The sequence below is a fragment of the Photinus pyralis genome, unplaced genomic scaffold (genome assembly GCF_008802855.1).
Source record: "Photinus pyralis isolate 1611_PpyrPB1 unplaced genomic scaffold, Ppyr1.3 Ppyr1.4_LG4, whole genome shotgun sequence".
In the NCBI taxonomy this organism is placed as follows: Eukaryota; Metazoa; Arthropoda; class Insecta; order Coleoptera; family Lampyridae; genus Photinus; species Photinus pyralis.
The window spans coordinates 45,940,962-45,952,134 of record NW_022170511.1 but is presented as its reverse complement, the minus strand read 5'-3'; the positions used below and the strand labels follow the sequence as shown (position 1 = coordinate 45,952,134).

The 11,173-nt window shown below is 37.0% G+C and overlaps 1 protein-coding gene across 1 annotated transcript; it reads right to left on the bottom strand.

Annotated features, from left to right (window-relative positions):
• Nucleotides 1-2,529: 2,529 nt before the first annotated feature.
• On the bottom strand, nucleotides 2,530-8,580 carry LOC116169188 (venom carboxylesterase-6-like). Its single transcript, XM_031485216.1, has 10 exons — nucleotides 8,524-8,580; nucleotides 8,454-8,475; nucleotides 8,333-8,391; nucleotides 8,141-8,287; nucleotides 7,757-8,093; nucleotides 7,517-7,713; nucleotides 7,299-7,467; nucleotides 3,128-3,300; nucleotides 2,963-3,083; nucleotides 2,530-2,915 (listed from the first exon to the last, which is right to left on the bottom strand). The coding sequence occupies exons 1-10, from the start codon at nucleotides 8,578-8,580 to the stop codon at nucleotides 2,599-2,601; spliced, it is 1,599 nt and encodes a 532-aa protein (XP_031341076.1). The 3' UTR covers nucleotides 2,530-2,598.
• Nucleotides 8,581-11,173: the final 2,593 nt, after the last annotated feature.

The following is an 11,173-nucleotide window of genomic DNA, read 5'->3' as shown; positions in this document are numbered from 1 at the left end:
AACACCCCAGATGGATAATGCAAGCAAAACGTTTTTATACCGTGTCAAGTTAGCCTCCCGCTTTTGGAATTTTCAGAATATTTTTTTTGCATTCGTTTGTTGGTGTTTGTTAGATACATTTTGACGTTTGTTGGTTGACCGTTATTTAATTATTAAAATTTCAAAATTTGGGCGTATAGTTAACACCCCACTTTTTGAATTTTCAAAATATTTTAATTGCAATCGTTTGTTTGTCGCTGTTGGTTAGTTACACTTTCAAGTTTGTTGGTTGATCGTTATTGAATTATTCAAAATTCAAAAATTTGGGCGTATAGTTAGCCCCCCCAAGTTGAAATATTTCATTTTTTAGTTGTAATCGTTTGTTGGTGGTGTGGGTTTGTTCGGTATTCTCTTAGATCTCGATAGTTTTTGAGAGATTGAGGAAAAACGAAAAAAAAGGACCTAAAATTAATAATGGCGGCATGCTGCGCACCACTTCACATATGGGGTTTATGGATGTGCTCAAAAGGAAGGTGCAAATAACGTTTTAGCCAAATTTCAAAACTATAAGTTTTTTAAAATTTTTATTTAACCATAGATTGGTTGTGCTATAAAGCGGCTAAGTGTTGTACGGATTAAATGATCTCAACTTGTTATATACATATATTCCATTAGGTCTGCATACAGTTTTTTTTACAATTTAATTAATTTTTTATTATTCCCTTCTTTGTTCTAATTTATTTTTTTAACTCTGTGCTTTGTACATAGTTTCTTCAATTTTATTTAGTTTCCCTAAATTTCTTCTCCATTCGTTTTATATTATTCACTTACAAATTATTCGCTTATTTCAATAAAAATTTCACCTACACAGTTTATTATTTTTTATTTTCTAATTTGCATTTTAAATCAAATTCTTCTCTTTCTTCCTGACTTAATCCTTCCATCAATCTTTTACCTTATCTCGGAATTTTTTGCCAATTCACTGGCCACCTGAACTGTAATTTGTTCATACATTACATCTTCAATTTTAATAGTTTTCCTCATCATTTACATATGAAAGCTGTCTCGGAACTTCAGTGGATTAATGTTTTCTACGCGTTCCATGTGGTTTTCATAAAAAGCATTCTGCTGTTGAAGAGGTAACCTTGTCAAAATGCTGTAATTTATTATAAATTGCATCCATTGCTGTTTGCGACTTTTACTTTCAATCCTTTCTGTTTTTGTTGTATAATGTTAAATTTTTTTCGATAACTCTCCGGCCATCAAATGTATTGTATAATCCCAGTTTTAGATCTAAACGATTTATTTAAACAAGTTTCCGTTTCAGTAAAAGCCCTGATTTCTTGGTCAGAGTTGGAAATCCTTGTTAGAGGATATTCGGGTTGTTAATTACATATTAAGAATCAATTACATTAAAAGAAAAACGTTAAAATGTTATTCTTTTACATATTATTTATAAACCCTTAAAATGAAAAATAGTATAAATTCTAACAAAAATTAACCCTTTTGGAGAAATAGAGGAAGTGCACTTACCTGAATCGCGACAGGTCCTTTATCCTCAAAAATAATACATTCAAATTTATTCAAACCCCCAAGATCACAGTCTTTGACGCTTCCATCATCTAATGGACGTCAACGTACAATGGGCGCTAATTATCATTGCCCAATTTTCATAATATACGATTTATTAAATTTGAATAGAAAAAAGTTTGCCTATAATAAACGGCTGTTTATCTAATTATAGGTTTACCACGATTTTGTGTACCACCTCAAACTCTAATAGTTGAATTAAGTCATTATAGCGAACTGTCAGTCAATTATTTTGTAGTTACTCCATTTTTTCAGCTACTTCACCTGTACTTCGCTTACGAATTTAGCGATTTTGTTAATTTAATTTACGATGATCTTTTAAGTTATAATTTTAAATTTAAAAAAACATATCATCATAAGTTATTCTTGTCGTTGGGCGAGCAACTATAACAGATGTAAAAAACGTTACAAACTTTGGTAGTAATCTTAGACACGCATGGTTAAGTGACCATAAAAAGTGGCTTGATGTTTATGTGAATAATTAAATAATTTAGATTGTCACTAGAGTTTGCCGCGCCAAAAGCGCTTTTTTTTCAGGCTGCGAGATAGCTAATTAGTACCTTGTATCGCGTTACGTAATCGCTAAATATTCTAGCATTGGTACGTGGAAGATTAATGAAACTGTTCTTATAAATCTTCGAAAACAATGACTGGCGTGAATTGCTAAACGTCGGCAAAATGAAGATATCGACTTTTGATTTCATTAACCAGTTCGCAAGTCACACCAGCCTTTTAATCGGCAGATGCTTCAAGAACAGTTACATTTAATAAACGCATTCTTGCCATTGTTATACAATAGTGATGAGTCGTTAGCTTGCATTTTCATGTACCGACAAAGAACAAAATTGAAAGTTTTTGCACACCTTACACACTAAATGTTGCCTATCGTACAATCCTAGTCGGATTACGTCCACTGAATTTATTGCAAGAAAGGAATGCGTCTAATTAATTAAGCTGGAGGAATTCTTCTGACGTATATTTCTTTGGTCATTTACACAAGGTTTGTGTTTTTACAGCTCAGAATTTCCATTAATACGTATGGTAAGGTTCAGAGCCGCATTTTCTGAAAAGTTCCTTCCAGAAATCTCGATCTGCCCTTTCGGGTGCTTGGCCGATTGTCAGATCTTTGTTGATGTCCAAAAAAGACTCTTCCTCGTCAAATTTCGGCCAAGTAACGTTTTGAAGTAGAGGATCCGAGTACGGCGTCGGATTGCCGGTTGTAACGAAATTGGTCCAAATCGTCACCAGTCGCTTACGAATCAAGTCATCTAAGGGAGTTCTAACGTTAGTCCATCTATTTCGGACATAAAATAAGTACAATATGTCTTCATAGTGGCCAACCCCACCTGAAATGTGAACTACCAGAGGTTTGCGTTCAAGTCTTACTACTCACCATGGTAGGACATTGGTCTGCTTCCGTTATAAGAAAGTATGTAGTAGTATACGTCGGCTTTCTTCGCCAAAAGTTGTGCAGTTTTTGCAATTCCTCTAGTAAACAAATCTTGACTCATGTACTAAACTACTATTAAAAACTGCGTAAGTGAATACCTTTACCTACCTTTGTCCAACTGAAAGGGTCAGTTACGGTCTTGTTGTGAAAATAAAACGTTTTCACCTCGTCCAAGGTTTTTTTAGAACATGCTGAATCGCGTGGGATGTTCATTGATGATGGAATTAGGATTTCCGGCGATGTTTCGTACAAGTGAAGATTAGTAGTCCCGGAGTGAATATCTAAGTTTAGGAATAAACTACAATTATTAATTTACAGGCAAATACTGAACTCAATCTTGGTTCAAAAACAGGAGAGTGCCGGCAATATGGCTCCTGAGAGTCGAATGTCACAATCAGTAGTCAGATGGAATATTTACCCTCTTATACACGAGGTGCATAAAGCGGAGGGGTGCTTTTGAGAAACGAATTTTTACCTCATGCAGTTGGAATATCCTTTCCACGTTCCCAGACACGGATGGTCGTGCAACAAAAATAGGAAAATGTGATAGTTTCTGTTAAAAGAAAAATGTGTGTCCACTACTCTAAGATCTAATGTGACTTTATACAAAATCCATCTTCACAGGACCATAGCGGGAGCTACCGTTACTGGACATTCACGTTACAACCAAAAAGAGAGATGGAGCAGGGGAATATCAGGGTTCGCCTTTTCCATTAAGAAGTTTGTGTAATCAGTAATCGCACAATATAGCTTAAAGAAAATATAGCGCAAAAGGTGGTGGAATAAATAGGGAAGTGTGAAAACAAAGGGGTTAATAATGTAGGTTGGGCAAAAAGAAAGCGAGAAGAAAATGATATTAGAAAATACACGAAAGAATTAATAATAAAAGTATATCGAGACAGAACGATGCAACAAGCATAAGGATAAAGAAGAAAGTGTGAAAACAAAGGATACTAGACAAATTGAAAATAAAATTTCGTAAGTGATAAAAGAGTGAAGGAAGTGTGAAGAAACATACTTGAAGAAAGCATGCGTTAAGGAATAAGTCGTGAACAGACTAGATATGGGTGAACCAAACGTGATAGACCCGTGAAGGAGGCGTGGCAGCGTTGTGAAAGAAACTTGAGGGAGTATCGAATGGTCAGTAAAGGGGTAAAGAGAAGTGTAAAAAAGCGAGACAAATAAAAGAAAAAGGCACAAAGCCCTTGTGTTATAAGCAAAACAAGGATGCAAAAAGTGACCCGTGTAATAAAAAAAATGAAAAGTTTTCGCCTTAAGGCGAGTAACATTAGCCCATATCCATAAATTAATCAGCACCTACGTCCCAAAATGTCATATGACGGACTATTTATATGTAAAAAGAAAAAGTTAAGGGTAAATATACAAGAAACTTTCGCAGTATGCGCATGAGGAAATTAATTGTCAAGATTTTCCTTGGCTCAGGTGCCAGATCAGTAAGCTACCGAATTCAAAAAGAACAAACTAATTATCTTGAAAACTATAGGAGTAGTTAAGGCCTCGGGCGGACGGACGAACGGACGGACAAAGTGGCCATAATAGCACCTTTCAGCATAAGTTCGAAAATGCACGAAAAAGGCGTTCCCAACGCGGGGGGTTTCCTATGAAAGTGAAGACGTGAATGGGTGTAAAGAAAATTGAAGAAGAATGAAGAGTTTAGGGGGGCAGATACCTTAAAGAAGGCGCATAGGAGATGCGACCGAATCGTCCAGAGGATGTAGTAAAGAAGCGAAGGGATTTAAGAAGGCCAATGTGAAGGAGGCAATTACAGAATATTGAAGGGGTGTGGCCCAGCACAGGTTTTCTTTTATGTCTAAGAATATGCGTATCAAATTTGGTTCCAAACGGGTCAGCTTTTTAGTACAAATCGACAGACAGACCGACATTATCGAAATTTTGTTTGAATTGGATTCCTGATGCTTCAAAACGTGTATTTCCGTCAAGAAGGTAGGGGATGATTTTGTACCCCAATGGAATAGCTCTCTCTTATTAGCGTACGGGTGGTAAAAATGAAGGAACGCGAAAAATGCGTAAAAAAAATAGGTTAGGAAACTATGAAGGAAGCAACATGTAAGGAAACGTGAAGGGGTCTTAAAATTCGCTTGAAACAAGTGTGTAGGAAATAAACATAGAAGAAAAGTGCGCCAAACGGAAGCTCGAAAAAAGAAGACGGGAGAAAAGAAAGCGTGAAAGGAAAGGAATAATGCAGCGAGATCGTGAAGTAGACACGACAGAATTAAAGAATCGTAAAAATGTAGCGGCAAGGAGATGCGTTAGGAAAAGATATGTTATGAAAAGGAGGAGACTGACGGGAGAGTAAAAGCAGGATGCCTAAATTAAAGAAATGTTAACGATTGAGAAGAATGTACGTAAAACGAGGAAGAAAAAGTAAAAATGTTGCAAATGAGGAAAATATCATGAAGGAGGCGAAACGAGCATAAAGTGTACTCGTAATGGTGAAGAAGGCGTAAAATAAGGAAGAGGATGCATGAAAAAAGTCTGAAAATAGTATGAGTAGGAAGATTAGAAGGAGAGGTCGTGAAAGTGATATGAGGATACGCAAAAAAGAAGCGCGGAGGGGCAGGAAGTACAAACGAATTTTGAAAGTTTCATCCATAGATTAAAGAGTGAGGGCGTAAAAAAGCGTGAAAGGGATCTGAAAGATGCATTAAAAAAGTATACGTTAAATAGGGGGTGGTAGCGGTGAAAGGAGGATGTTATACGGTAACGGGGGGATAACATATGAAGCAGGCTGGAGAAACTGTCGCGCATCAGGAAGCATGCGCAGGTATCGTGATGGAAGCGTGCAGGAAACAAAACGGACATGTCATGGAGATGTAAGTGAAAGACAGTGAAGGATGTTAGGAAGGAGGCCTAGAGCAGTGAAGCGTTAAAAAATAAATGTTATGAGCCTAGAAGGCGCGAAGGAGTTGCAAACGAGGCGTAAATTTGACATAAAGGACGCGTCAACGAACTAGGAGGTGGATGCGATCAATGCGTTAACAGGATACGGGAGGGGGAGGGGGGCGATAGATGGGTGCAGGAGAGCCGAAGAAAACTGATGAAAGTAAAAGGGTGGAAACATGAAAAAGTTGTGAAGGAAGCATATGGAGGTGTAAAGATGACTAGTGGACATTATTAACACTTGAAGCCCCAAGCTTTGTTACACGCCCCCACGAGAAGTCAATTTACCCTATATGTATTTCAACTCAATTTTGTGTTTCCGATAGTGTTTTTGCATGGTGTACTACATTATATTGAAGTTATTTAATTATCGTTACTACTTATATGTTTGTCATTTCTTAAAATATATTTGTTGTTTACCATATACGGTGTGTTCGAGATAAGAGGGTCACCTCAATATCTCTTTTAATTGGGGAAATATGAAGAATTTGCAAAATATAATTTTGTATGTGACCTTATGATTTCTCCGATCGCATATTGAAACTTCCGGTACCACTTCCGGTTTGGCAGAAATTGGAGGCCACTTTTGTTTTTCAAATGCAATGTCTACGTTTTTTTTAAATATTTGAAAAGAGGAATCAATTAGCTGTACGACAACACAAAATACAGTCTGTATAATAGATCTTTGATCGCGTATGTTTCGAAACAAGCACGCAGTGTTCTGTTTCAGTCGTTAGCGTATAAATCAGAACTTTTTTAAATTTTATTTTGCTTTTATTTTTGAGTGGGCGGGATTTCAGCCAAGGTTGCTCTACCAAACCTAACCTACTATTCATTTACAAATATCCATGCCCGAACCCGGATTCGAACCAGGGACCCTTAGCACAACAGTTCAGCTTTATTTTATTTATTTATTTTATTTTTATTTATTTATGATAACTTGATGCGTGCCTGCATTGATTTCATTTCATACCGATCGGCTTTTGATGCCGGTCAAAGATCCATTATACAAACTGTATGTACAAAACAATGGAGACATTTGTGATTCAGTATTTAGAAAACATGTATTTAACATGCCGTGTGCTGTCGGGATGCGTATGCCTTTTTATTTAATTAATCTACTCCCCAAATAAGAAAAAGTCATAAAGCCACAAACTTCTATTGCCAAAAATAAGGGCGATTTATAAATTTAAATCTTTAATGTGGTCAATTGACCCTTTCTGGGGCTTCTAGTGTTAAGGAGGCGTATACATTGGAGACGTGAAGAAAGAGACTTGAAAAAGCAACAGTGTAAAACAGAGAACTGGCAGATAAAGTGGAGCCATATCACTCCACCAATCCAATAACTACAACTTACAGTCATATGCAAAGGATCCTTCTTCAGTTGTGTGCCCAATTATGTGCGGTACTTTCGCAAATTTCCCTTCATCTAGCAATTTAAACGCTCTTTCCGTAATAAAAGCAGTGGGTCCCTCGGCCTCAACGCTTGGTGCAAATGAATGGGCATCGTACGGTATGAAATCACCCTGGAATACCTTAACGTAGAAATTTGGACCTAAACGTAAACACGCATACCATGATTGACTTGTTGTACACGGTTTTTACTAAAACCCTATAGTCTACACGCCGAAGCTCTTCCACAATAATGCTGGTATTGTCAGAGTCTATCCCTAAACCTTTTGCTAACCTGCGCATTTTTTCCAGCGGGTTTCGTTGCAACGCCCATCGATTTAGAGGTGTTCCACTTAAACTAATCGCTCTGTGAAAGAGACCTGAATTGCGTAAAATTGGCGTAGATTCTTGTGTAACGCGCACCTTGGCTTTTTGGCGACAAACAGTGGAGTATTACGGATGCCGCTCCTGCACTTGCACCAGAAATCGTAACTCGATTAGGATCCCCGCCGAAGTTCTTGACGTTGCGCTGTATCCAGTGAAGCGCGAGCAGTTGATCCTTGAGGCCAAAGTTACCGGTGGCGCATTCATCTGTGGTACTGAGAAAACCGAAGATATTAAGCCGGTATTGTACGTTAATGTAGACGACTGGTTTCTCCACGAAGTAATCTGGTCCACTAACATGTGGGGCCCCGAAAACGAAAGTTCCTCCATGGATCCACAGCAGGACTGGTAGCAATTCCTTTGATCCGTTTCGTGACTGTGTTCGGTATTGAATTAATGTGGTGAAACTGACGAGTAACTTACGGTGAGGGGTTCCGAAATTTCGAGATAAAGACAGTCTTCGCTTCCGAGAACGTCAAGGGTTAACAAATATTGATCAGGTTGCGCGCAACGATCGGGGAGTTTTGTTGCGTTTCTTACTCCCTGCCATGCTTCGTGTTTGATGGGTTCCTGTAACAATTTTGCTATCGAAAAATTTCAAAGTAGGCATAGTACCTGGAAACGTAAATGGCCTATCGGTGGGCTTGCGTAGGGCACGTCATGAAGCTGTAATACTGGACATTTTGGTCAATTTCACTGGTTTTCAGTTCGCCACGAATCAAGCCGTATTCAGTACTTCTTATCACTTCTGGTGTAGCCTAAAAATTGAGGGCTTTATTGCACACACTTAATCACTTAATACCAACAGAATAACATAGGCCCAGCATAAGCAGCACTAGGATCACGTAGAAGTGACAATTCATCGCTTATGTTTTCAACACTAATTTAATGTAAAGCAACTCTAGGATATCGCTATCGTGATACTATCTAGTGAATAGTTGTACTTTACCCAGTCAAAACACGTGTTGAAATACATACGAAGAAAAACTATATCTATTTGGCAAGAAATCGTAATCCGTTATGGGACTTGAAGTTCACTATGATCGAGATCCAATTAGGAAAATTCGTGTTCCATAATTAAGACAAGGTCTACTTTTGTATTTCAATAATTTCGTCGTCCAAGATGCTTGTAAATGCAATGTCTTAACTTCGACGCTGCCTATAAAAGGAAAAGTCGTAAAATATTAAAAAAAACATGATTTCTTAATATTAAGTCTTAAAATAAAGTCACCAAAACATGCCTTAATGGCTAACATACAAAATTTATGTAAATCAATGATGTCTCTGCATGTAACCAGTTGGAGCGAACAAAACTGTCACAACAAAACAATTATGTTTATTACTCCCTACCAAGCTTGCACAATGGGATGATAATAACAGTTTACGTCCGGCAACAAAGCGACCCAGAGAGGTACGGAGATGAATGGTAATATCTCTTTTCAGCAAGTGCCGTTTGTTTTCACATTTTAGAAAATTAATGAATGTCGTTTGTGGACATAAACCCGCGTGTGGATGACCTTTTGGTGCTCATAAAAACGAAAAGGTTTAATATTATCGGTGGGATGTCTTTTTAGTAGCGCGCCGTGATATCGGCCACTCATTTGCTTCTGAGTGATTTTTCTGGTACCATTCGTGTAACCTGTGTAGTTGTCCAATTTTAGAGAATTTACAGTTTTATTTACTTGTTCGGAATTAACACAGATGTTTTATATTTAACTTTCTTTGAGAAACTATAAATGTTCCTTCGTGTAGCTGGTTATATAAAGATAATTGCGTAACCACGAAACACTAATGTTGGTAGATTCACCTCTGTGTTTTGGGGTTTCAGTCTTCACAGAGAAATTGAGGCCATTCATTCTTTATACGCCACCAGAGCAATTATTTATTAAAGTCTATTGTAATAACTATTACATCAAAGAAAAATTGCAGTTTTGAAAAAAGAGGTAGCTAGGATAATTCTACAACACTGTAGTCAACTGTTAAATATTAACAGCACTAAGTTGAGAAATCACAATTTTTTCAGTTTACACTAGTTCTAGTTATATAAAGTATGTGCTTAATTTGTGCAGCTATGTCCGTTAATTATTTATCAGCAATAATTAAACTGAAATATACGTTTTAGGAGCACAAATTTAAAATTATGTGCGTGTTTTCCCAAATAACACAAGTACGTACCTTGCAAATACATTACGTACAGCGCTGGATTTACGGACGTACAGTTTATGTAAAATTACAGCTAATGTACGTACATTTCACGTAAATGTCTAGGTACGTACTTTGCCGTACGTACATTAGACGTACTTATGTTCGTATCATGTATTAACGTACGTAATACATACTTTTCAGCACATACATAGTACATACTTTTAGTAGAAAAAATTACGTGCCACGTACATGAATCAGACGTACATATTTGTCCCATGGACGTACGTACGTAAAATGGAACGAAAATGTACGTACAGTGGACAATGCGTGCTAGAGTCTTCTATGAGCACTATGCTGCCGATATTCATTTACCGGAAACCATTGTTCCTTAAATTTCTCCTCAACCTTCCATAAAATGTTTGCAAGTTTTTGTTAGGTTCCTTAAGGCCTCGATCTACTCCAAATTTTCTTCACGTTCTCCTCAAACTACTCCCAGTTTAGTCTTAAATAACTCCCGTCAATTTTCTGTAAAATCTTTTCAAGACATTTCCTCAATTTCGTTCAAGTTCATATCAAGTTCAAGCTCTCCTCGAAATTATCCCAAATTCTCACCACATGATAGCCTCAAGTTTTACTCAAATTCCTCTTAAACATCTCTTAACTCTCTCTGAGATTATTTATTCAAGATGCCCTCCAGTGACCTCCAAGATTAACCTCAAATTCCTTTCAAAGGGACTAATGTACCATTACATTTCTGTAGATTGTTCGGCATTTATTTCCCAATCGGCGAGCAAATGGAGGCTTTTTTGGGATTCGGTTAAAAAGTTCACCTAATTTTTTACGCTAGTAAGAATGGTGCAACCTGAAATTGAACCAAGTTGTGAATGGATATTAAATTTACCAAACCGGGGCACCGGAAACGGGTCTGGAAATTTCAAAACTTAAAAGTATACACACTTACCCTCAGACGGCCTGTCTTCGGTTGGAGAAATTGTTTTTTCTTTGAAGGTTCACGGCCCAGGATTTCCATCGATGCCAAAGTAATTATTAGTGAAGTTCGCGTTCGTATGTGATAAATTTACAATTTCTATACTGTGTGTCCTATTTTGGTAGTGGGCCATCGATTCATGGAGATTTTTTTTGTTTATTGTATTCATACTAACTAACACAACCAATACCAATGAATAAATATGGCTGACAGTAAAAAATTTGTAACGAAAATGTATCAAAATAGAAAAATAATACTTTATTTATTTTTGTTAGAAATTTTCAGGGAAATTTTATAAAAGAAAATATTTTATTAAATTTCCA

Coding starts and splice junctions, on each gene's coding strand:
- LOC116169188 (XM_031485216.1), bottom strand. CDS start 8,580: ATGAATTGTCACTTCTACGTGATCCTAGTGCTGCTTATGCTGGGCCTA. Junction 8,392..8,453: donor TACACCAGAAGTGATAAGAA/GTACTGAATACG, acceptor CAAAATGTCCAG/TATTACAGCTTCATGACGTG. Junction 3,301..7,298: donor AGGATCCTTTGCATATGACT/GTAAGTTGTAGT, acceptor TCCTAAACTTAG/ATATTCACTCCGGGACTACT.